General features: G+C 40.9%; 1 protein-coding gene across 2 annotated transcripts in view; it reads left to right on the forward strand.

Moving 5' to 3' along the window:
- The first annotated feature begins 821 nt into the window (after window positions 1-821).
- Window positions 822-27343, forward strand: part of UHRF2 (ubiquitin like with PHD and ring finger domains 2) — a 74761-nt gene continuing 48239 nt past the window's right edge. The window contains exons 1-3 of one of the 2 annotated variants that reach the window (XM_071581328.1): window positions 822-1351; window positions 16629-16871; window positions 20514-20776. In XM_071581328.1, the coding sequence (XP_071437429.1) occupies window positions 1199-1351; window positions 16629-16871; window positions 20514-20776 (659 nt within the window). In that variant the 5' untranslated portion in view covers window positions 822-1198. The remainder of the gene's footprint in view (window positions 1352-16628; window positions 16872-20513; window positions 20777-27343) is intronic. The other variant, XM_071581330.1, reaches the window with a different exon arrangement.

Raw genomic sequence — 27343 nt, forward strand, 5'->3', positions numbered from 1 at the left:
ATTCAGATGGTCATTTTCTTTTACTCCTCTTTCTCTGATCTCCGTCCTCCTATGAGGGAGTAACCAAGCGGCTATGCGGGACCCAGCTGCCTCCCAGGACTTGCCCAGCAACAGCCACGTAAATTTCAGATTTGTCTGGTGTTTATGTGCCTAGGAAAACAGATGAAGTCAAACCCACATCAGACCTGGAGCACAAACGAGGTTTGCCTCTTCTGGTCTCATCCCGTATTTCCACCGTAACAGGCGCAGTCAGGATCCATCTGCATCTTTGGGGTAGGGCTGCATCTGGCTGGGTCAAGGCTTTATGTCACCGAAAAAGCTGTAGCTCGGGTTTCCCTGGCCGGAACAGTGTTCTCCGGGTTGCCTACGCATGCTCCCCGGCTCTGAGACCCGGCAGTCCCAGGCAGATTCCCACTGATCCCACGGACCTGGTGGGGCGGCGGTGCCGGTGCCGGGGGACAGTGGGGGTAAGTGGAGGCGGTGCCGGTGCCGGGGGGTCAGTGGGGGCAGTGGAGGTGGTGCCGGTGCCGGGGGTCAGTGGGGGCAGTGGAGGCGGTGCCGGTGCCGGGGGTCAGTGGGGGCAGTGGAGGCGATGCTGGTGCCGGTGCCGGGGGACAGTGGGCACAGGGCTGGTGCCGGTGCCGGGGGGCAGTGGAAGCGATGCCGATGCCGGTGGACAATGGGCGCAGCGGATGCGATGGCGATGGCGGTGCCGGAGCGCGCGGCGGGAGGGGCACGTTGTCTTCGCGCCCCCGCCCCGCCCCGCCCCGTGTCGTCTCGGCGCGGCCGGGGGCTCTCGCGAGATCGGCGTTGGCGCCGTGACCTCCATGTGAGCGCGGCGGCGCTCCCGGTAAACACCGCCGGGCCGGGAATGGCTCCCGGTGCAGCCCCGTAGCCCTGCCCGCCGCCGGCCCGCCGCCACCCGCGCTGCCTCGGCGGCATCGGGGAGCGCCCCAGCAGCCGCTCCGCTTCGCTTCCCTCTCCCGCGCCCCGCCAAGCGGGGCCGGCGGCCCGGATTGGGGCAGGAGGGTCGTCCCCGTTCAGCGAGGTTTGAAATTTCTGCCCCGCCGAGCGGAACAAAGAACGGAGGGGTGCCCGGTCCCCTCCCCCGCACCTCCCACGCCGCGGGCGCTTGGTCGCGCAGCGCACCCCCCGCCAGCCCCGGGCCCCGCGCCCCTGCCCCGGCCGGGCACGCACCATGTGGATCCAAGTCCGCACCATCGACGGCACCGAGACCCACACTATCGACGACCTGAGCCGCCTCACCAAGATCGAGTGCCTCCGGGAGAAGATCCAGGAGACCTTCCGCGTGAGCCCTGACCGCCAGCGCCTCTTCTACCGGGGCAAGCAGGTGAGGCGGGAACTCCCCTGCCCCGGGGTCACCGCTGCCCCCGGGCCCGGCGCTTTGTGCGGTGCAGGGTCCCCGTATCCATCCCTCGGCTTCCGCTGTTGTTGGGCCTGAGGGGAAGGGAGGGGGAGCGGGGAGCCCACCCTGACAACGTAGCGCCTCGTTTTCCCCGAGGGGGTGAAACCCGCTCCGTGTGCCGGCGAGGGCCCTTTGTGTGTTTATTTTCCCAGCTGAGCGGCTGGAGGCTCCTCACCCGGCCCCCGCATTCATCCTGCCCAAGTGACAGCGGGGCCGGAGGGATGCGGAGGAGGAGTGGGCTGCTCCCGGTCTCTCGCCTCGCCGCGGTCCCTGCCGGGCAGGGCGCAAAGCAGGCGGATCGCGAGAGGTTTCCCGGGAAAATGCGGTCCCGGGCCCGCACGTGGCGGGAGAGGCGGCGGCGCGGGGGTACTTGGCGCGGGCACAAGTTGTGTGTGACCCGCGGGTGTCCTCGGCTGGGGAGCCCCCGTGTGCCCCGGGCGGGATCCGGCGACTGCTGGTGGTCTGGAGAGACGCTTCATGCCGACCGGGGATGCCCAGTAAGGCAGAGATGAGTGGCAGGAAGCGTTCTGTGAGCCGGTACTTCAGCCCTCCGGTGCTGCATACCTTTTCTTCCGAATAGGTCGCCTTAGGCTGTAACTGGATTGCTGAAGGGTGTAACCTTTGAAGCTGCGTTACATAAACTTAAGAGGTGTGTGCAATGCTGGAGTTGTGAAAGTGAGGCACAGCTATTACCTGACAGGAAAGACACCGAATGTGTACTATATATTTATTGGAAAGTGACTCTTGAAATGCATCTTCACACAGCAGATGACTGTTCACCTAAGCTAAGTAATACAGGAAAGTGAGATGTTTGCCTCAAAAGAGGCGTCTTAAGAGGTGTGTATCTTTGCAAATAAGGAGAAAAGACTACAGAAACAGAAGGGAAGCATTAGTGGCCGGATGCTAAGCCTAGATTTTGAACGTAGTAGCAAATGACTAGATTTTTGTGTTTTGCAGGTTGGTGAGGGTGAGGTCGAGGTCGGTGTTTGTGAGGACAGATCTGTAAAGGACACTTCAGACAACTGCATGTTTCGCTGAAGGGGCCAAATCAAGGAACACCAGTCTTGAAGTGGTGTGATATGTTTAGCTTAGTGCTGTGCTCGTACATCTCTTTGATTACAGAACTTGGTGTGGGACACCAGGTTTACCAAGCAGAGAACGTGAGACTGTAATGAGTTGTGCTTTTTCATGTAGTTTGACAGTGGCCAGACCAATCAGCGTGAACATTTTAGTGAACTGATACCTTGCTTAGAAAAGTGCAGTAGTGAAATACTACCGTTCAAGTTCTTGAGCAGCATTTGTGAATTTAGTATATCCAGTTTAGGACACAAATGGGATCAAGTTCAGTGAAGAGTTAGGGAGTTCTCTTTTATAGTTTCACTCACCATAAATGCCCATTTCCTTGCAATTACAATAATTAATTCCGAAGCTTTTGTTTTGATTGTGGGTTACTTTTCTGTTTCCATGGTGCCCGTAACTAGAAAAAAGGTCAGAAGGGTTGCTCTTGCACAAGTACAACTGGATGTTGAGAGACCATGAGCAAAGGAAACAATAAATAACTTCAGCTCTCTCAGGGCTATGATAAGCTGAATTGAAATAAAAAAGGTCACTTTTGTTAAATGTGAGGTGAACCGAAAGCAGTGTCCTGAGGTGGAAACTTGAATAAAGCCTGAATATTGCTGCACGTGTTGTAAAAAAATATTATCTGGGCCAAACTCGTTTCCTGTTTTACCTGGTTAGCACTCAGCATGGTTAAATCTGTACAGTCTGCAAGTAGAACTTGAACTTACTGCTGAGCACTGCTTACTGTAGTCCCTCCAGAAGTACTTGTATGAGAAATGCTCACATTTACCAATAAAATTTAGAGGGGACAAAGTCGTCAAAACAAAACTAAACTTTTATTTAACAGATTCGGCCGAACCGGCTGTGTCTCTCTCTGGCCCAAGAGACAGACCCAAAACAAAAAGAACCCAGAACTTTTTTTACCCTTTCCCGGGTGAAAGGTCCCTGCCCCCATTCCTGTTGGCGCGGAACTGGGGACTCACAGTCTGGCCCGGTTCGCCTGCCTGCCCAAGACCCCCCACCCCCTCCAAAGGCGGGAAAAACCGTTGGAACTAATTACCCCGTAACTACTCTGTTACAATTCTTTTAGCTTCAGCAAAACCCTAATTCTATTTCTAACAAGTGGGTGGTACATCACATGCCTGTTCTGAACTACTGGACAAAACCTGGTGTTATGACTAATGTTGTTCTTTGTATTACTGTTATGGGGTTTTCTGGGTTGGTTTTTATTTCTCTTGTAAAAGCGAGGAAAGTACTACTTTATTGAATAAGCTGGTGTCTGTTTTTTAACTTTTTCTGCAGTTCACATATCGAAGTGAAGACTGAGCCAGATAGTATAACTATAACACGGGCTAGGCTGTAAGGACATCTTGGACTCTCTGGGCATCCACATTTCTGTCTATCAACCATACAAGTCAAGTCATTCTGCAGATTGAGGTAGAATTGTCTGAGGAAAAGGAATATTAATGTATGCATAGTTCTTTAGTGTGGTGCAATAACCTAATCTGCAGTTAGCCAGAGAAGTCTGCTAAACATAAAAACCTGCAGTGATGTTTCTTGCGTTCCTTCTGGAAGAAGGTGGATCATTGTCTGGAAGGATTTTCTTGGAGGGCCACAAATATTATCTTATTGCTGGAATAAAACATATTTTAACCTTACCCCACCACAGATTAATGCTTTTTTCATGTTACATGTTAACTCTGAGTAAACTGGTAAATTACAATGCATTGTGTGGAGATTCTTAGGGAAATTTAGAAAATGAGGACAATTCAATCTGACTTCCAGCAGCATATTCACTCTCCTAATTGGACAACCTGTGAAGCTGTGCCTGATAAGAATAGAAGTTCTCGGTTTACTCAAGAAAGTGAAGGAGATATCTTGGCATTTTGATGTACCAGAGCAGATTTCTACAGCACCAACTTGTACCTATTGCAGGATTTCTAGCTTTCAGTTACAATGATGGAAAAATAAAGCAGTAAAATACATTAAGGTTTAAATTTGAAAACTTGCTGGAGAGCTTAGAGGATATTAATACCTACTTATGTTGTGCATGGAACTAAACATGCACAATGTTGTATTTCAGCAATATCTGTTGTTTGTGGAAGATAAAAACTGTCTGGTGCTGCCTTCTTTCATCATCCCATCTCACCCTGCTGGAATTTGAATTCAGTGGAAATTTATAAATGGCTGTTGTTAAAATATCATGATCTCAGTATCTCTTCCATAGTGCTTACTAGAGTTAGGGCAAAAGGGACATTGGACCCCAAAGGTTTCTTTGTCAAAATATGTAAAAGGCAACAAACTCAAACTGCTTTTGAAATTGGTGAGGAAATCACTCCTAATCTGTTTTGTGGTTTAACCTCAGCTGGAAATGAAAGTACCATGCAGCTACTTACTCATTCCCCCACCAGCAGGATTGGAGTAAGAATTGGAAGGATAAAAGCTACAAAACTTGTGGGTTGAAATAAAGAGAGTTTAATAGGGAAAGCAAAAACCATGCACACAAGCAAAGGGAAGTAAATAATTCATTAGCTGCTTCCAATGAACAGGTAGACGTTCAGCCATCTTCAGGAGAGCAGAGCCCCCATCACATGGAATGGTTACGTGGGAAGACAAACACCGTCACTGTAAACGTCCCCCTCTTCAGCCTTCTTCCCCCCACTTTATATACTGAGCATGATGTCACTGGTATGGAATATCCCTCTGGTCAGTTTGGGATCACGTGTCCGACTGTCTCCTTCCAACCTCCCATGCACTCACAGCTTCCTTGCCAGCATGGCAGTACAGAAAGAAAAGAACTTGGCTCTGCATAAACTCTGCTCACCAATAACAAAAACATGTCTGTATTATCAACCCTGTGTTCACCACAAATCCAAAACATAGCCCCATACCAGCCACTGTGAAGAAAGTTAACTCTACCCCAGCCAAAACCAGCACAATGGGAGACCAAACTCAGCAGGTGGAAGTGAGAATATTAGAGCTGTTTATTTACTTGATGGGAAAGTTGCTGCAAATCAAGCCTATGTCACTAGAAGAAATTCATCTCTGCTTTTAGGCACAAAATAATGTGTATGTATCGTGTTACTTAACTGTGCAACTTGACTGTTAAGTATAGTTTCTCAGACCCATGATGTAATGCTCAAGTATTTAGGGTTTTGTTTCTGTAAAATTTAACTGAAGCAATGGAGGGGTAGGAGGAGTGGAGGGGTAGGAGGCATGAGGGCATCCCTGTGGTAAAGTAGGTTCACTGAAATAACAGGGTTAAAAATCTGTCAATAAGCCACACTTTCATTTTGCAAGACCTTTTTAGCTTCTTGTGACCTGGGCTGGCACATGAGTAGTGGACAGAATCTCATGTGAGTTCAAGCTTCCAAGCTTCAAGTTTGTAACCTCTCTTTTTAAGTACTTCTTAATTCTTACAGCTTGGATGAATTTCCAGAAGGATAGAAAAGCACTGCTTGTGGAGTCTTTGCCTCGAGAATGGGAATGTTAAACCTATTCATGGAACAACAGAGTTTCTTAAGACAGATTCTCCCCAGCTTTATTTTGTTTGGAAAATAGTAAACATTTTCAGTTGAAGCTGTCCAAACCCCATCTGCTGAAGGCACAATTCTGGGGTGAGAAATCTTCGGCTGAAGCAGTTAAGTTTTATATTTTAGAGAAACAGTTTGAAGAAGTCTTACAAGGGAAGTCATTGCCATTCTTTGAAGCTGGTAACAAGTTGCTCTGTAGCTTGAGGAGAGTTATCTGGAGTCTTCAGGGCAGATACGATCAGACGGCATACCACAATGCATTCATGCATATACATTCATGATGTATACTTGGAACTTACTTGCCATTAGATTTGGTAGGCCTATGAGTGAGGTTTTTTAATATGATTGCAGAAGTTGTTTACTAAAATCATCTTGTCAAAGTTTTAGTGTGAAGCTACTAATGGAATTTACCGTTCCTTGGTATGATTATCTTTGTTGTTCAAAGCACCTAAACAAACTGAAGGAAAAGCAGAAATGTGAGTGAAAACAGAACTCTTTATACTGTTTTGCATGTATTAAGTATTGGGAACCTGAAAACACATCACATGACCTCTAAGAAATGGCAGCCAACTTTAAGGCTATATTTTATGTATGCATATTTATTCACAGAATCACAGAATATGCTGAGTTGGAAGGGAACCATGAAGATTATTGAGTCCAACTCATAGCCCTGCATAGCACATCCCCAAGAGTCACACCACGTGCCTGAGAGTCACACATCCATGTAATGTAGTTAGGATAATTTAGTACATGTACTTTTAAAATTGATGTGGAAGCTTTTGGAGGAGGGTTTTACTTTAATAATAGAAAGAACTATGCAAACCCTTAGATGCAGAACACACCTGATGTGAGGCCTGCACTGACACTAGATGATGAGGATTTCCTATGATGGAATGTTTCCCGTGATTTCCTGTGATCAAATATTGATATCAGTAATACTGATAGAAGTTATTAAGAGGTTCCTCTTCTTTAAAAGCTGTTAACTGAATCTCTCTTCCTAATGATTGAACTATAAAATTGTGTAAAAATATACTTGGTTATTGGTTTTTTGGTTTGGGGTTTTTTTTTAGATTTTTGTTCTTGGTTATGGAAGCTTCAGTTCTTCGTTACAGGTGTCCTTACAAGCTGCAGATAATCATTTGCTCTCAGTGGCACCACTGTTGCTGAACTTCAGTTGCCTGTGCTAGAGAAGTCCATTCCATCAAACAGGAGGTACTTGACCCCTCATCTAATCAGCACAGAGATGGATGAGTCTTTCCATGCTTCTGAGGATTTCAGTGCAGCTTTATATTTTGGCATGCTTCTTTTTCTTTTTAATGAAAGTATCAGGTAATTATAAATATCATCCAGAAGACACTATGAATTATTTACCTAATTAGAAGATACCTGAGAACACCAAAAGAAGAGAAACCTTGCTGCTCTAACTTCATCTTCCAGCTAAAAGTTAACGAGCAATTGGGATTTAATGGGATTTAGAGTTGCATCCAAGAAGAAAATATCATACCTAAATTAATTTTTTTTTCTGTATGTCACCCAGTAATAAAAGGATAAATAATCTTCAAAACATGAACTATGTTTTCAAAGTTTAACATGGAAGAGGTGCAGATTTGGACCCTGTATAACTCATTGATTGAGACTGAGAATGGCTGTCTTCACCATGATCTTACAATAAAGTAAAGAAGTTCTTCTCATACATCTCTTGACTTTCCACTCTATTTATTGTGTTGGCACTAACCTTGTACACTGGAATCTATTTTGGATTGTATTTATTCCAGATCAAAAGGTAAAATGTGTTCATACCACCTGTACATTCTACAAATAATTTTGTAGAAACAGCATAAAACCCACTTGTTTATTGTAGAGTATGGCCTTAAAATGTGGACTTTAGTCCTCGATTTCAGTTACAGAACTTCAGAAAAAGTGTGAATTTCTTCTCAGGGAAAGCTTGTGTTGTTAAGTACAAATATGACTAAGGTACATTTTATCATGGTTTTTGTGCCAAGATTGATGTGTAATTACAGATGGTGTCAGCAACAAGATTCTGTAACTTCTTCCTAGGTTGTGTGGCTTTTTATAGCATGCCAGACTTCTCTTTGTGTGGAGAGTTGGAAAAGCACAGCATATTCACACTGCAGTATGATCAAACTCTTTGGTTGTAACTAAAGCTGTAGGAAAGCCCTCATAGAATATGGAAACTTCCATATTCTTCCATACCTAGAAGTTCCTTTTGCTGTATGCTTTCTACTGAGACTGTGGGAGTCTCCTTGAGACTACGATACCTACCCAAAACATGGTTTATTGACAGCAAGTCATTTGATATAATCCAGTGTTATGACTGCCTTTTTTCTGAGTCCAGGGCAGGTTGTTGGCTGTCATGTAACACGTATAAGTGATCAAAACAGAGCATGTTCTCCAGTGTAAATACTAGTTTATGCTACCTTGTTCATGGAGTTTTTGATGGCATCATGTCTTCACATGTTCTTATAGGCTGCTTTGGAATGTGAATCCTGTGGCAAAAAATCAACAGCACTGGGTCTAGTTTGGTCCATGTTCTCCAGACACCAATAACTTACTGGGTTACTGTTTTGTGGAATATTGTAACCTGTTGTGTTCTGTTCTTGAGGTGTATGGATCTAGACCCTGTTGGAGATTATGGCTGTCCAGATGTTTCAGCTACTGCTGTGCTAAAGAGAGAGCAAAGGCAGAGCAATGATTTAATTTTTTTTAAATTAATGAATCAATTTTACTTCTTGTGATGAGGCAATGATCTGTCATTTGCATGTTTATTTTTAACACCAAGCCATGAAATCCAAGCCAGGATAAAAAGCAGTTATAAGGGTAACCTGAGATTTTTATTTCAAATGGTGATCTCGGGTTTCTTTGGTATTTTTTTCCAAGCAAGACAGACATCTATTTCCTGTTTAGGAAAGTAAATCTTTATTGTAGTTACTTTTTGTATGACAGTGGTTGGTGTTGCTGTCTAGTTTGTATTAGGTCCTTTGCTAAAGCCAGCAGCAATAAGGAAGGGAGAATTAGGAGAAAACATTCAGGAGTACCAGAGTGAACAGTATGAACAGGGGTCTTTATGACTGCACAGGATATATGTAAAAGTCTCATTAAAATGTGGAGAAAGCATAGTGGAGCCTGCACTTCAGAACCGGTCTGCTGCAGTCATGTGAGAAGAAGGCACTAAACCTCATAGATCTGCAGTCTTTGCTTAAAGTTGTTTGCATTTTTATCCTCCTCGTATAATGGAACATCTGAGGAGTTTTGTTGTTCAGGGCCAGGAATATCTTTTTGGACCCTCAGGAGCTACTGCTACATCACTCAAAAAATGTCACTGATGGCATCAGAACTGCGCCATGTGCAAGAATGTAAGATGTTTAAGTAGAATGATCACCAGACAAAATATTTTTTCACAAAGCAGCCTATATAAGAACTGTAACAAGTATTGTTGAAACTACAATTGCTTGAGGAGGAACTGGATTTCCTGGAGTTGCAAATACTTTAAGACAGCACATATTAAACCTCCCATCCCCTTTTATTTAACTTTAATCTCTGTTGCAGCTGAGGAAACAGTACTTCCTTGGGAAACAGTTGTAAAAACTTGACCTTGTGCCTACTACTTTGCATATGGTTAATACATGAATTTAAATATCCTGGAATCCTGAAGCATTCTTTTCAGATAAAAGGTAATTCAGGTCACCGTTTTGCCATGTGAAATAAAAATACTGTTTAGTTTCTCTTTAAGCTCTGAAAGCAATCTGAGCACACTGAGAATGGTAGAAGTTCTTAAGTGAAGGATCCAGTGCTGTGTAGTAAAGGTTGTTAAATTTTTCTTGTCCTAAATTGGTCCCATTGCCTAAAACTCGCTTGTTACATACTGATAAGTTGATTTTGAATTTTCAGCTAGGCTCTTTATTACTGGATGCTGGTTAGGGATGTGCTTGAATGGTTCTGTGGAATTCAATTCCCACAGCCTTCCTGAAGACAAAAGTTTTGTACATCAGTCTTGAGGTAGAGAATACCAGAAGTTCTAAAGTCCACTTTGCTTGCTTTAAATGAATATCCAGCTGGAAATTACAGGTTCCGGATTTCTTCATACTAACTTTCACTCTAGATAACTCTTAACCAAGGCTTTCTACAGAACTTGAGCTTGAAACTCTTTACCCTTATATGTTTCCTGTTCAATTTGCAAGGTGCATGTAATGCCTGTGTAGAATAAAAGATTAATCATCATACTTTGTTAATTGAAGAGCTCATATGCATTCATTATAGTTTCTTTTATCCGTATTGCCATAAATAGGCATTGTTCTAGTTCTTGGAAAAGATAGCTTCAAAAGATGCTTAAAGGCACACTTTTATAAGAGATTAAAGATCTTGATTGTCAAGTGGAATGGCTGGATTAGGGTGACCCTGGGACTTAGCTTCTGGATCACACTTCAAGATAATAACAGTAGGTATATGTTCTTACAAGAGTTATTACGTGCTTTCTTGCAAGGTCTCTTTACGTGCTGTATAACCCATAATGAGCTGTGCTTCTGCTGGGACTGTAGTTATTGTGATAGTAATTGGGGAATTTCTTGTCAGGCCTTTTTTTCCCCCAAGTAATGCAGTGTCATACCACAGTTTGCATGACCGTTCATGTAAGTGCAGCTTCTGTGTGCTTTTACAGCAATTTTTGGCGTGATGTTATAAGACAGTTCTTCTAATAGTGGTTATCGGTAGGTGTCAGTTCCAGTATTGCAGTGTTACAGCTGCTCTTGTGTAGCAGAGTAAGCACAGCATTGTCTTACTTTTAAGTATTTATAACACGCTTCTCTAGGAGTATTTTGAAATTGATAGTGTCCGTAACATATGATGATAAGAGTATGTTTGAAAGATGTAATTCATTTCTCTGCTTACGTGTGTTTAGAATACGGAAAGACTGTTAGATACAGTAAAGCTAGCTGCTCTCCAGTGTCATTTCATTCACAATATGTAAATGAAGCCTACCAGTCATTAAGAGGAAGAAAAACCAGAAGTGAAATCTACTGCTAAGGGAACAAATGCATCTTGTAATGACAGTAGGATCAGAAGATCTGGCAAGATTTTGCAAATGAAATCACATGTTCAGTTATTTTTGCTTTAGTACATGTCACATTTTAAGAAATCATAACTGACTTAAATTAGATGGATTATCTGATAATTGCCTGATTACTTTTGTTTCTCATTTGCATATATAAACTTGTGAATCACAAGTGTCCTTAAATTCATGGGGAATGATAAAGCCAACTTGTAATGTGTCTTGGTTTGAGATAAGCAACTGCCAACCCCCCCCCCAAGCACAGAGAGAAAAGCCTCCCTCCTAACACCAGGGAAAGGGAGGAAAAGAGAGGGGAAAGAAAAAAAACACTTCAAACTGCATTTATACTAAATCTACATATATTTTCACAGAAAGAAAGAGACAATTAGAAGAGAGTACAAATATACACTCACACAAGTCTGCAACAACAAGTTCCCCACCTCAACTTCGTAACGAACACACAAATTCTATTGTCCTAACTACACATTACTTAAGAAGAAGCTTATTCCCCAGGGAGACAAACCCAAGCAGAAAGGAGAGACCCAGAACAACACATTTTACTTTCCTGAGGTACCCTGTGAGCCAGTGGTGGGCCTGGTCCTCTCCATCCCCCCTGGGGCAGCATCGTGCGTCCTCCCAAGAGGAGGGCTGAGAAGCAACTGACTTAACCACTCCCACACTGGTTCCTCCTTCCCTGGAGATGATGTCATAATGTGGTATGGAATACAAAATTACTGGCTAGAAGAGGTCAGCTGTTGGCTCAGCCCAGCTCAAGTCAGCTGACAGCTTCGGCCTAGTCCACACTTCAGGGCCCAAATCTAGGCCCACCTCGGTGAACCCATAACAGTTCCTTTTCTCTTAATACAGTGACCAGGCAAACATGTTTTCTGAGAGTTTTCTTTGTGCCTGTATGCAGCAGAATGGTGTGAAATTCTTTATTGTAATTGAAGAAGAAACATCTTATAGTTCTGCTCTCCTGTGTGGAATGGCTTTCCAGTGGTCTTCCAACTTTGTTACTTCAAGGATTTCAGTTGTCAGTGATGCAGTAATTTAGGTATAGGTATACTTGCATATTTACACATTAGTTCTTGTCAGTGAAAAAGCGTGTGAATTTGTTTCCACTTACTGAGGCTCTTTGTTTTCTGTCCTTTGTTTCTAGAAGCTGATACTGTTGCAGTGTCATTGACTTGGTCTATATTTATACAGTTGCTCATACTTGGTAACACACTTTTTACTCATATGGTCCACTGGTGCCCTTTCCCTATCATATTGTCAAATGCTACTACTTGCCTAATGTGAAGAGTGCTTTGCAGTAATCTTATCTTTGTTACAATGCTTTTAGACTTAAGTGTAAACAGAGGGAAAAAAACCCCTCACAATCACTTTGACAGATCATAGACAGAAGGGACCTTAAAAATCATCTAGTTCCAAATTTCCTGCCATGGGTATGGACACTTTCCACTAGACCATGTTGCTCAGGGCTCCATCCAACCTGGCCTCAAACATTGGTGGGGTGGGGCATCCACAGCTTCTCTTGCCTACCTGTTCCAGTGCCTTACCACCCTCACACTACATAATGTTTACTAATAGGTGATGTAGAACCTACTCTTTTTCAGGTTGGAAGCCACTGCTCCTTGTTCTCTCACTGCCCTTGTAAAAAGTCTCTTTCCATCTTGCCTGTAGGCTCCCTTCAGGAACTGGAAGGCTGCAGTTAGGTAACCCCTAAGCTTTCTCTTCTCCAGGCTGAACAATCCCAACTTTTCCTCATTACAGAGTTACTCCATCCTTCTAATCATCTTGGTGGTCTCCTCTGGGCTTGCTCAAACAGGTCAGTGTCTTTCCTGTTCTGAGGACGCCAGAGCTGGATGCAGCACTTCAGGTGGGTTCTCACCAGAGCAGAGCAGCAGGATCATTTCCCTTCACATGTTGGCCATGCTTCTTTTGCTGAAGCCCAGGACAGATTTGGTTTTCTGGGCTGCAAGTGCACATTGCTGGCTCATGTCCAGCCTTTCATCCCCCAGCACCCTCAAGGCCTTGTCCTCGGGTGTGCTCTTAGTCCCTTCGTCCCCAGCCTGTATTGCTACTGAGGGTTCCCCCAATCCATATGCAGCACCTTGAACGTGGTGTTGTTTGACCTCATGAGATTCCCATGGGGACACATTTCTCAAGCTTGTCCGTGCCCCTCTGTTTGGCATCCCAACCTTCAGGTGTGACAGCTGCACTCCTCAGCTTGAAGTTATTTTCAAATTTGCTGAGGGTGCACTTAATCCCTTTGTTTGTGTCATTAGTGAAGATATTAAGTAACACTTGTCTCAGTGTTGGACCCCTGAGGAATACCTCTTGTCTCTGAGGTCCACTGGCACTCTGAGCCATTGATCACTCCCCACTTCGATCACACCGTCCAACCACTTTCTTACCTATCTAACAGTCTAATTTATTATAAATTAATTCTGTAAAGTAGATAACTTTGTAGTCACCAGTTTATTTTTCCAGTTTATTTTGTTTAGTTTATGTTTATCCAAGGTGACTTCACAGAATTCTTAGGGTTGGAAGGCACCTCTGGAGCTCATCTAGTTCAATACCCTGCCAAGGCTGGGTTGGCTGGAGCAGGTTACACAGGAATGTGTCCAGGTAGATTCTGAATGTCTCCGGAGGGCAGACTTATTGCTGTGCAGGAATAGGTAGGCTGCATGGTGATGTGTGTGTGTGCATGTCATTAGGGAAGGCAACTTCTTACTCAAGACCTAGCCTTGGTATATCTTCCTTTCTGAACATGTTAGCTATAACAGATTATATATTTTTTAATCTTTTTTTTTGCGTGTCACGCTTATAGGGAGTATTTAGTTTTGAAGATATAACTTATTCTGCAGTCATGATGAAGAACAGATTGCAAAGATTAGGCACAGGACTTTTTTTTTGGTTGAGTCTTAAAACTGTTTACCTAGTTATTGTAGATAATTCAGTGTTCAGATTTGCATCTTTGTTGAATTGGCTTTAAGCTGCAATACCTCAACATATTTTTCTGACAGCCTGCATGTGTCATGCCCTGAGAGAATCGGAACAAAGATGATATTTCTTTGCTCTCACCTGTGTGTTGCTTATGTACCTTCAGTCTACCAGAAGCAAAGTTATCATTTTCTCTCTACTGCATCAGCTTTTAGAAGATTTCCATATACCAGCGGATTTCAGAAACTGTGCACTGGAATCCCTGGACAGCTTGTCCAGTGCAACTGGAACAGAAAAATAGAGCAAAAGTTATATTGCCTCCAATAACATCCAAATTATTCATTATTTCAGAAGTGGTCTGTTTTGCAGTTGTGCAGCTGAATTTTTTAAGCATTTTGCAACAAAAACAACAAAAAATCACTTGGTAGGGTTTATGATCTTCAAAGTGGGCCTGAAGTCATGCTCAGAAGCAGTAGCCACTCCAGAAATGTTGATTCCCCTGCACTGTTGTGTATTATTTCAAGGTGATTATTTGTTTTTGTTTTGAATTTGTTTTCTGAATATAAGAATAGCACTTTGCGTTTTCCCTGTTAATAAATTTAAACCTGTGGTATGGAAAGCCCCCAGTCTTGTCATAGGGGGCTGCAAGAGCAGTTCTGTCCCGTTTGTTAAAGATTTGTTGAAGGAGTAGTGGTAAGGTATGGCATATGACATGATCAGACAGGAAAGGTTACTTAAACTTTTTAAGTGGCTTGCTTCTCAGTATGAAAGGTCCAGGCAATATGAGATGATGTTGGTAGTCATAGAAACACAGTTGCTGGAGATTTTGCCTCTAAGGCTTGCATTCCTTTAGTACTTACAGCATGAAAATCTCCAGGACAGCTTTGTATGCTGTGTGTTCAACAGGTTTGAAAACAGTCAGCTCAACAAGGTTTGTTCCCACAGTTTGACAGGTTTGTCAGCTTCAATTGCTTTGAAACAAACTATGAATACTCCTTTTTACAGCTCCCAGCTGTGAGTGGGTACAGTTATCAGCAGCAAGGAGAGTAATTTCTTTTTCATACACATCTTAAATTCCTGGAAGAACTGATTAATTTCTTGACTGTCAACTTCTGTTCATAACTGTCCCCTGACCTTAGAGCTTTATGAAAAAGCAGAGGGGATAGAGGAAGAAATATGCATTCCACTTTTGTCTATCCTGAGATCATTGGAATGTTACAGAAAACTGTATTAGTGAGAAATTGGAGAATTCCTTCTTTATTTTCTCTGTTCCTTCCTACTGCTCGCTACTTTTTCTTAATGTACTGACTGATGCTGTCCATAAGCTCATGAAAACTGTTCTGTTTGAAAAGATTTATGAAACATCAGGTTGTATTGAAAATAGCATCTGTTCTTGAAAAAAGAGCAGATAATTTTTTTTGCAAAAGAAGTTTGAAGGAGGTGTGAGTTTTATAATCATGCATGTTCTTCTCCCAGTGCAACATGAACTAAGGTGTAGCTAATACCAGTTTTGATATCTCAAGGCAATTTATTGTACTCCTAGGTGAATCAAATCTCTTCAAAGATGCTGTAGTCATTGGGTGTTTGAGGAAAGCAGCGATGTTCACTGCTCACTATATTCCTCTCCTAGCATGCAACTTGTCATCTTTTTGGTGTTTCTTATCTTAATTGTAGGTAGGTGAGATCATCAGATAAAACAAATATAAATAGCAAGTATCTTTAAGCTGTGGAGAGTGGGTCTAAAAATAATGTTTAATAATTGCATTCTATATATGATGTAGAAAGACTACATCTATTTATATTCTGATCTTCTGGAGGTTCTGATTGCATCTGGAATATAGGGTCTGATGTGTGAAGTCATTTGAGGGAGGCTACAAAGTGTGTGCTACAGTGTGTGCTATTCAATTTTATTACAGCTTTTAAACATACTGGTTAAAGAACTTGATTTCAGTGCATTAATCTTGTTTTGATCTCGGGATGGGGGAACAGGGAACCTGGTGAAATCTGGAATAAATATGTTTTTGAATGCTCTCAGTTTAGATTTCCTTTGATAAACTTGAAGCCCAGTACCTATTTTTGTTGTTGCTTCCCTCTAAGTGTAGTTTCTCTTGCACAACACTTTCAGATTTTACAGTTTTGAAAAGTAAATAGAGTTTTATGAGCATGAGTTTTTTCTATCTAGATTTATTTAAGAAATAGTTTGCAAAAGATTGAGAAAGAGCGAATCGTGAAATTACATAGTTGAAATGCACACAACACAATGTTAATTTAAAACTTCTCACATATGTTTATAGTTATTGTCTGTGTCAAGGAAGTGGCAGTACAGATTCTAACTATTTTTTAAAAAGAAAATTACTCCATTTTATTGGAAGCTGATGCATAGCTAAAAGTCCAGTGTCTGTAAAGATGCCTGTTTCAGGTCGTAAGCCTTCCTGATGAGGGTTTGTTTTTGCCTATACTCAAGACACAGATTTTTATTTACCTGGAATAGTTGACGTACCTTTTCTGGTCTGTACAATTGTCCATAAAAGGAAGATTTGAAAACTACTTATGTACCTTAAGGTAGAGTTTTACAAGTACACGTTTCTTTTGACAGCTAGAAGACGGACACACTTTATTTGACTACAATGTTGGACTAAATGACATAGTTCAGCTTTTGATACGTTCAGAATCTGAAGCTCCTACTGCTGCTTCTGTGACAGATCAGGATGGAGAAGTCAATCCCTGTGCTGTTCCCAACTGCAAGAGCAAAGTAAAAAAAAGAAATAGTGAATCACCCAGTGAGCCATCTACATCATCTCGCTCATTCCTCATTGATCCTGGCATTGGACTGTACAAGGTATGTACAAACTTTAAAAGCTGGAAACTTGCTTCACTTCTTTGGGTTTAATTTTATTGTTAAAAAATTTATTCTTTTATTATATAAAAATACGTATCCTCATTGCTTTCTTTTATGATTTGACATAATTCTGAAATTCACTTAATTTAAACTGACTCTTGCAGAGTCATGAGAGTGGCCATGTACCAGGCTCACCTTTCAGGACAGTTCACAAACTCTGTCACATTGTATTCTCCAAGACACCCTCCTCAGAATGTTGAGAGTAGCTGTGAAACAAGTACTTTTTTGTGGACAGAAGAAGCTAATAAAGAAAATGGTGGAGAAGCATAGCTTTTCACGTTTTTTTCTTCAAGCTTGCCAAATAATTTTTTTATTACTAATGTTTTGGTACTGCAGTAGAACTAGAAAAACTCTGGAAATATACAGTTTCTTTAGGATATATGTGATACAGTGATTCCTCTTTTAATACAGGGTTTTGAGGAATCACATATAGTATTCATTTAGTTTTGTACCTCATTGAATTTTTTTGATACTGTCATGTAGGGTTACATCAGACTACCAGAAGTTTAATGTAAATAGAAAATGGGCAGTTTCCAGATTAGCTTATTGGATATTTAATGAAATGTGTGTGTGTATTTATATATCTGTGTATGTATACGGTAGCAATTTCCCTCTGTTCTGGTATTTCTCTTAGATAAGACATAGCCATAACAGTAATTAGTTTGCTGGAAAATACCCGTGGTTGCAGAGAAGGAAAAGGAGGTTGAAGCTGTGGTAAACAGGCAGAGTTGCTACAGGGTTGCCTTAAATTGTTGCAGAACTGAGGAGACTGGCTGAGAAAACAAGTAGTTGGTCCTCTCTCTTTATATTGTGCCTCACTGCTTGTGAATTGATTACTCTTTCAGCCAACCATTTGTTTTCAATATCTATAGAGAAAAATTAAGGGTATAGTCATTGTGATATTTTCCATTTGTGGATAACAATATGAATGTATGAACGATTGCAGTCTTGGAAAACCTTTAGGAACGTATTTTCAACCAGTATTGTCGTTCAAAGGTACTAAACTTCTTTAATAGAAGCTGGTAAAAAAGGCCATAAACTAAACTATGTTAGATGGCTAAACAGATGGATTTATTTAATCATTTTCCATTTGTTTGTTTGTCAGGCAATGAAGAATTGTTTAGTTACAGGAAGTAGTGGTACAGCTGCTGTCTGAGGAAAGTCCGGTGCCTCACTGGATCTTCATTCAGAGCTAGACTCAACAAGATACCTGTTACTTACTCTACGTTATGGATAGTCCCAGGCTCTGTGCCCTCCTCTCTCTGATTTCAGCTACTGAAAGGAAAGGTAGCCAGTATGGAACCTGTAATTAAAAAAAAATAAATTATAGAGTTGATATTGGAAGTAAAGGTTAATAATAATTAAGTTATTGTTAGTTAAAACACTGGTTTAAACAGAGTTCCTCTGTGTGGTCGTTGTATATTGTGTAAATCAGAATGCTTTAGGTTGTTTTATTTTCCAGTTGTACCTGACATCTGATATCTACATGGGCTCTCAAGGACTAGTAGTGGGGTGGAATTATGTTCAGCTCCTGTTCCTGTTCTCACACAACTGAGAATTGCTAGTAGTATCTAGTTTAAGGGCTGGGAGACCAACTCAAGATGGACTTGGCTTGTGTGAAGGACACTACTTTAGCTAAAGCATGGCCAAAAGGAGGAATGCAACACAAGTTGCAAGAGAAGAGTTACAGTAACACTGCTTGAGCATGCAGGAATGTTTAAAAAACCAAAGCTCATTCAGAAGCCATGTACATGTTTGCCCTTTTCATACGGTCCTCTGAACGTTTCTTTCAAAAAACTCAGACTGTAGTAAAAAACATTTTACACAAGACCACTAGCTTGGAATAAAACCCACACGGACTGACGATGTAATTGTAATCAGTATTCATGAAATGCTACTAATAAAGCAGTTGTTAAACCAAACACCACTAACATGAAATAATTGTCTTATGCACCTCGGTGTTAGTAGTTATTTGCCCTTATCTTTTGCAAGAGTTGGAAGTATGTTGTTTAATTGCTGACATCAGATTACAGAAGCATGCATTGAAGAGGAATGTTTAAGGGAGTTTGATACATATTTTTGCTTTTGTTTTGTCTGGATCTGGTAATGATGATTTTTGACTTGGCAAACATGGCTTCTCTGGCACTTCCATAACTGGCTGAAAGAAGTAGCAGGAGATGGGGGAATCTTTACTAGTGTGTATCTGCTTCAACTGTGTTTTGGAGAAGAGGATGTAAAACACCTCTTTTGAGCTACAGCTGTTTCAAACATGAGATTGGGTAGGGGTGCCTTCATGAGGGTTCCTTCTAGAAGTGCTGGAATCCACTGCTTATGTTTAAAATAGATTGACAAATTTAAAATTATGCTGCCCTTCTCTGATTTGTTTATTATCTGGCAGAAATTGTCATTCTGGTCGAAAGCTGTACTTTGAATGCTGTATGTTGTAGTATAGAATAAAAATAAGAAAATACTGAGGGTTTTTTACATGGAAAATCTATTTCAGCTTTGGAAGTTATCTTGGGAAGACAAATGGAAAAAAACAAGGAGTTACTTTCTTGGCATAAACTTGTTAGCTCAAACTGCTGTAGATTGTGCTTTCAGATACCTGAGGACTGCTTCACTCTAAATACTAAAACTTACTGAGAAAGGCTTTGTGTTTGTTCCTGTGAAAATATAGTAATATTATTTAGATCTTAGAAATTAGCCTTTGGGGTTTGTAAGAATAAGTGTCTGTCTGGCACAATGTTGGTGCTTGACAAAGACTGGCTTGAACTATATATATGCATGTGTCTCATTGTTTATTAAAGATGTTTTCTGTGGTATGCATGTGCACCAGTTGTAATAATTTTTTATAGTTGATGTACTTTTGACGTATTTTTAAAATACTTTCAGTGTTCTGAGTATTATTAAAGGTAAATCTGTTTAATAAGCATTAGAAAATGAAACGTGGTTTAGAATAATAAAATGGTTTGGTTGCCAGTAAATTAATACCAGTAGTACTTGTGAGCACAAAAGGGAGAAATTGTGGAGGTAGTTGCATTTCTTACAGTCATTACATTTTGTCTGGCTGTGGTAGCAACCTTGATAGACTTGTTTCCTTTCTCTCCTCGAGTCTTTATGAGTTAAAAAAATCATGCGGGCCAGAAGGTTGAGTAATTCCAAGTTGGAGGCTCAGGAAAGTCTGTAAACCCCTTCATTGTGGGATAGTATTTTAGTGCTCTGTGTGCTTGTTTTACCTGTAAAGAACAACTGGTGAGACAAGAGGAAAGGATAATGGCAGATAAAGCTTATTTTCAGGTGTTTAGGGAAAAACAGAAAAAGAAATTTAACCTTGCTTTTTAAAATCACATACAGATTGTATTTGTACTAGATTTTAAGGAAGAGTAATAAAACACTCAAAGTGTAAATTAAAGTATTCGTGACTGCATATTACTTGAACTTTCTTAAACTCAACTAGCTATTATATTTGATTGTTTTACTGATAACAAAGTTAAGCAGCAGCATAGTAAGTTGTCTGATTAATTTTTTCCTAATTGGAATTACATAAAATAAGCATAAATTCATTATTGAATTTTCTTTTAGATAAATGAATTGGTGGATGCCCGTGATGTCAGCATTGGAGCGTGGTTTGAAGCTCATATAGAAAATGTTACCCGAGCAACAAAGGGACATAAGAATGGTAAAGCTCAAGGAAAGAGTGCTAAAACTTACAAAAGGACTAACGGAAACTTAAACCAAGATCATTCTAGAGAAAATGCAAATAACTTGGACAGTACACCGTCCACATCTTATTCAGGCTGTATGGACACTGATGAAGAAGCTATTTATCATATCAAGTACGATGAGTAAGTGCTCCTGATACTATTTTGAGGACATCACATATTGTTACTTGGTTTGTATAAACCAAGAATTTCTTGAAGAAGCTTGGAGTCAAAGAAAGCAAGTTCGATATTCCAAGCAAGAAAAAAAAAGCTAAAATCTTTTATACTTTTCAGTTGCATGTGGCAAATCCACTGGGAATAATAATATTTTTCATACCTTATTACTTGTCAAGTATTAATTTCTGGTTTCTATAAAACTTAAAATATATCCTTTCTATATAAGAAATTTTTACTATGGGTTTCTCCAAGTATTGTTTTAATTTTATTTTTAAATTGTTTTCTATGTATATTGAATTCCAATTGGTGGAGCTGAAGGAGAACTCCCATTAGAGTAAATTTTGTTACTCAATTTGGATTAAGTTTATTCCAAATAGAACAATTGTTTACAAAATAGCAGATCTGCACTTATAGTAGTGCTTTGTTATGGAGAACTTTGTGACTGAGGACTTGAAATTGATTCTGAACTGGAGTAGAGGACCTCAGGTGTGGGGGTATTTTTCAATGTTTGGGTTTTTTTCCCTTCTAGTAGTAACAATTCTACAGTAACAATTCTACAATTCTGCAATATATGGAAATTCCTGAGTTTGGAAGGATTTTATGGTTTTGAACAGGTTTTTTACCGCTTCAATTGCTTGAGAAACCATTCAGAACTCGTTTTTTAATAATATGTGATGAAGCGGTAAGTTAAGCTTCTAAGCAAATAAAAATTCTAAATTAATTGAGTATTTTTAATTTTTGATACTGAGATTAGTGAAAGTACTGTAGTTTGTGCAGTGTAGATGACAGTAGAAGGATGCACTGTATATTCAATACTAACTAAAAGTAAATATCCCAAATACTATTTTAGAGCAGCTATTTCAACTTTACCTGTTTTAATACGTAACTCTGAATCTGATTTACATAGAGCACTTTATGTTCATCTTGCTAGTGGCAGATACAACTTAATGCTTTTTTTTGCTCTCTGCTGAGTTTGGGTTCTATATCTGTGACTGTGTAAGCTTTCTACGTAAAATGTTAGAGAATTACAAAGGCAGAAATACAAATGTAAATAATTCATTGAGTATTGCAAGAAATATTTAACAATATTTTAATAATTATGATCAAAATGAAAATATTTTTATTGAAATTACATGTTCGTTGTGTGATTTCTGGCTTTAAGATTACTCAGTTTTACAATACTGTGGATATATGTAAGCTGGCAATGGGTAAACATTCCTGAGAAAGTGTTTGTAACTATTGCAGTGAAATTATGTTACTTTTTTAGATGCTATTGTTTTTCATGAGTTAGAAGTACAGAAGTGGAGAAAGTTTCACATTTCTGGGTTTTTTGCATCATCTTACAAAAAAAAAAGGAGATTTACTGCTATTCGATTTATGTGTTCTTCAGGATCGAGTGGTTCTCTTTCAGCACATGGAAACATTCTTTTTTCTCTTACAATAAGGTTATGTATAGCAGCCAACAAAATTCAGTAAGGCACAAAAGCATAATATGGCAACACAGTCATAATTAAGCTGGTCAGACTAATGTATTGGAAGTTGGACGGAGCTTTTGGAAAGAAAAACTGTTGGAAAGTGAGACTTGTGCATTTATCAGCGACTGGGTTTTGGTGGGATGTTACTGATACAAATCTTTCAGGTTCTCGCTTTTTTTTCTTTTAGTTATTATCTGACATGCCCATTCTTCTTGTAGCTACTATGTGTGTGCTCATACCACTTTGTTTTCCTATGTTAGTGTTAACCTCTTTCATATCTATAGACAAATGTGTATCCTGCCACCTTTATGCTTGATGTGGATTAACAGGGAGGTCATGGGGTCCTTTGCCACACAGTGCTTTTCTGCTCCAGAAATTGATTAGTTTATCTCTTTACTCCTGTTCTTCAAAGTGTTCATATTTTACTGTGACTACTATCTTCTGCCTTGGTTTTTCAGGTTTGGACTGTGCATTTTGCTGCCAGATGTACTTGGCGTCTTCTCGTCTATCCTTGCTGTCTTATTTTGGAGGAGCTCTCATCCTTTTTATTTCTGAGACATGACGGTTCTCAAGGGATGGCATAGTTTCAGCCCTGTTTTCTCCTACAACAGGTGTATTCTTACATGACATCAAAACACTCTCCATTATCTGAAACAGAATAAAATTTCCTTAGGAATGGAAGCCATAAGACTGGTTCCTGTAAAGCCAACAAAGTTACTTTAGTACATTGGAAATATAAGCCAGAGCTGGACACAGTTGTACAACTTCTCAAACGGTGGCCGGTCACTAGTGGTGTTCCCCAGGGGTCAGTGTTGGGTCCAGTCCTGTTTAACATCTTTATTGATGATTTAGATGAGGGGATTGAGTCCATCATCAGCAAATTTGCTGATGACACCAAGCTGGGAGGGAGTGTCAACCTGCTGGAAGGCAGGAGGGCTCTGCAGAGGGATCTGGATAGACTTGAGAGATGGGCTGATTCCAATGGGATGAAGTTCAATAAGGCCAAGTGCCGGGTCCTGCACTTTGGCCACAACAACTCCCTGCAGTGCTACACTTCAGGGATAGGTCACCTGTAATGCATCGAATTTCTCTGCTCCAGTCCCTATGTCACTCCACTCCTATGCCACTAGAGCAGTTCTGAAAGGATGAAGCACTATTTTCTTAAAAATACTGACTTTAGGTGTGGTGTTGCTGGATTCGCATATCACAATTCCTGTGCCAAACTCAAAGACATGGGTATACTCTTTTAGATTTTGTAAAAGTGTACCTCCTCTGAGGGGCTGAGTTTTCATTTGTTCCTCTTTCCACTTCTTGTTTAAATAGTGTAGTTACACACCCCCCACGTCTGGGTTTGTGTCTAGTATTTAGCTAAATTGCTGCAGTTGTTGTAAGATCTACTATTTCTTCAGTGTGTTGTTCTGATCGGAGAAAACCTAAGGCCATTGAGAACTTCTCAGTTTCCAATTAAACAGGGGTCACAGTTCCTGATAGGCTCAAAGATTTATAGGTTTGTGGTGCTTGTTTAAGAGCTGTAACTTCATCAGTGAGAACGAGACCAAAATACCAGTTTTAGCAATGCTGACTGTCAGGCACTACCAAATTTCTTGGCATCCCGTTGTGACTATGTGACTTCTGCCTAAGTTCTGCTTTCAGTTCTGAATGCAGCTTTTTCCCTGAAGGCAGCATTGTTTACAGGTGTCAGTGTAATCAGTTTCAGTCAGTGTAATCTTCCTCCCCTTCTGACACTTTATTCACTGTCTTTCCATTTCACTTTTGCATGTTTGGGTGTGACAAAGAGCTGTTAAAGACTTTGAAGTCAAGGGTGTGCTACCAAGTTTCATACAATGCTAAAATACATTTCTTTCTTCTGGTCCCAGCGACTGACTTTAAATACCGAAGAGGTGAACCTGTCTTAAAGAGAAGAAACCCAAATCCTCAGACTTGTGAGGAACCCAGTACATGCTTAGATCTTAAAGTTAGCAGAGGTAACTGTAGATATGGTCTCCACCACAGCTTGCTTAAGAATCACTTCCAAAGCAGAAGCAGAGCATTTCAGTAGCTCCATAAGGACATGTCTACAGTGCTGTGTCACATGAAAGTTTGCCCTTTCCTCTTAACTTCCTCTATTTCATTTGTTACTGGTGTAGCGCTGGTTGTGGTCTACTTACTTTCAGGGAGACAGTTCTCATTCTGCAGGTGTGAGCTTCTTGGTTGTTTGCTCTTCCCTGAAGCAGTGGACTTCACGGATTTATAAACAAATAATGTCTTTTCCTTCATTTTCCTGTTGAAGTCATTTGTAATAAAGGCTTTCCGTTTAAGAAGACTTGTGTTGGTAGTCACAGGGAGGCTGGATGTTTCTGCAGCATGAGAAATGTCAGTATGCCTACCTGTATTGAAGTATAGATTTAGTATGACTCAAGTGTAGGTAACATTTTTCAGGACCATTGTGTTTGGATGGTGATACCCCCTCAAGTTTTATAACGATCAACAGAGAAGTTTGATTTAAAGCATGAGGTAATTGTGATATGTTATGACGTACACTGTGGTTATTTATTCCATGGAACTAGGTACTTCTAAATACTTCATGCTTAATATGAGCTGTGGAATGATGCCCTTGGAACTCTTTCAGATCTGAAAGTAGTCTGAGGTCTCTGTTTCTCAGCGCAAGAGATTATGGTCCAGCCTGTGTCAGTTCTGTGTAGGGTGTGTCTTGGATGTTTTTATGATCCATAGAATTTATGTGGATGTCCTTGATGTGAAAAGCCTGTCTGAAAAGAAATGTGAGGCAGGATACACTGTAACTGAGTTACCTCTCCAGCCTGATTTGGTAGCCAGGTGGAGGTGGCCATAACTCTTAATGAGGATTCTGAAAAGCTTTATCAAGTTCCTTGATCTATGCCAGTAGAAGTTAGAGTATTTTCAGTAGCAGATTTGTTAAGAGTAGATTCCTTCCCTCCCCCTGCTCCCGCAATAGTTCTTAGGTTATCATTTCAGTAAAAATGACTTTGCCATTGTTGGTGAAGAGGCAGACTTTAACCTAACGGACTCAAGTTTCCAAGTACATAAGGGTTTCTTGTTGCCCATTGGTGTCCCTCTGCAAAGAAAAGCCCTGCTGGCTTTCTGTTGCCTGATGAATCTTAAGGACTGTTACATTAGTCCTTGCTTCCATATCAGTACACCAACTTTTAGGTGGTTTCCTAGGCTTCTTTTCCTTGCACTTTTATTGAAGTTGTTCTTCTAGGGTTGGTGAAGATGCTCAAGTATCTAAGGGATACTTACCATTAGTAGTGGGGAAGACTGGTAGCTGATGTTAATCTTCAGAGCCTGTGGCAACTAGATTGCTACTTCAGTTGTTCAGCAAGATGACTTTCAGGATTTTTCTCACTTCTACAGGGAGAATGAGTTTCAGGATTTGAGTTTTTTTTAATATTACAGTGTTTTTTGGGAACTTAGTTTAGGTTTTGACTTAAAGTAACATTCAACTTGCTTCTGATTTTGTTTAGAAAAACTGTTTTTCCGTGCATTGTTTTTGAATTGTGTAGCTGTTAATAAGTTGCATAGAATAGGCATCTGTTACGACCTGCCCCTGGAAAAGGGGACAGGGATAACCTAGGTTGTTATCAATAATTCCCTTGGAGTGGATTAAAGTGAAATGACAATGGATAATCGGTGTTTATTTTAACAATTCTGTATAATGTGACATAGAAAATAACCTTAGTTGGGTGGGGGGGAAAAGATGCATAGGGGGAAGAAAGACAGGAGGAGTCAGGACATCAAGGAAAAAGAAAAGATGAGAATGAAAAGGTTGACACCGTCACCACCCAGCGATCCAGCATTGCATCTCAGCAGTCCTGAAGGCCATGGTCTCGATCTGCAGGTGGTGGGGGCCAGGAACAGAACCCCAAACCCCCAAAGTCACCAGTCCATATATATATCCTCAGCATGCCTTTTGCACCTCCCCTGAGGCAGGGGCTTGTTTTCCATGAAGTAGTGTCACCAGCCGGGCTATGAACCCCAATATTCTTCTCGCCTTTCATGATGGGCGCAGGGTTCATGTGGAGGGCAGGGTAAGGCTCTTCTTGCCTCTTCAGGGTTTGACACTTTTCAGCACTAGAGGGAGGGATGGGCCCCAACTGCCCATCAGGGGTATAATACAAGAGTTAAAAGCCTGCAAAATCTCCCAGAATGCATAAATCATTAACTGTTTCAGTCTCTGACAGCATCATCCAGCTTGCTTTGGACGTGTTACTTCACGTGGTTTCTGTGTCTGGCTGTGCTGCTAGCTGGAAGTTCAAAGGACACAGCATTCTTGGAAATGGTCTCAGTGGATGCTGGTAATTTGGAAATCTGCTGCAAGAACTTCTAAGGTAGAGCTGAAGTTGTGATACACTTTTAATTCCTATGTTATTAAGGAATGCCACCATTCTGGATATCTGGAGGACATTAGTACTGCCTATTATGTGTTAAGAAACTACACTGTCCTTGGATGCAATTCTACAATAATTACTGTGTAACGAAGAAATTAGAAGCCCACTCTCTCTAAACTGTTGGCATGAGGAGCTACTGTGCCTGTAGACTGATGGGTAGGTAGTTTTGAGAGGGACTTAAGAGCAACTAATTTCTTTGTCATTTCCCTACTGTGTTCATTTATCCATCCTGGAGCCTATATGCTGTTGGGTTTTTGAAGCTGAGTAGAACCAAAAGCTCTTTTGTGCACACAAAACAGTCAGCTTTGAATGGAGTCAACATTGTTGCACATAGCCTGGAAAAGCAGGCATGGTCAGGAATGTGTCTTTCCTAGAGTGCATATGCTTTTATGAAATATTATTACTTATTAGGAGCTGTATCTCAAGAATACTGTGCTAAACCCTGTAGGCATTCTTTGCCCCAAAGAGATTACAGCCTGCTTTGAAGGTAAAGACACATAAGAATATGCTGTTACCATATCTATAAGCCTCAATCAGTGTCTCTCGTTTGCCATTTAGTCTTCCATAAGCTGTGTAAAATGTCATTGAAAAAAATTGTTGTGGAAAATGCTTCATTTATTGTAGACACTCAG

Source organism: Pithys albifrons, chromosome Z (assembly GCF_047495875.1).
Source record: "Pithys albifrons albifrons isolate INPA30051 chromosome Z, PitAlb_v1, whole genome shotgun sequence".
Lineage (NCBI taxonomy): Eukaryota > Metazoa > Chordata > Aves > Passeriformes > Thamnophilidae > Pithys > Pithys albifrons.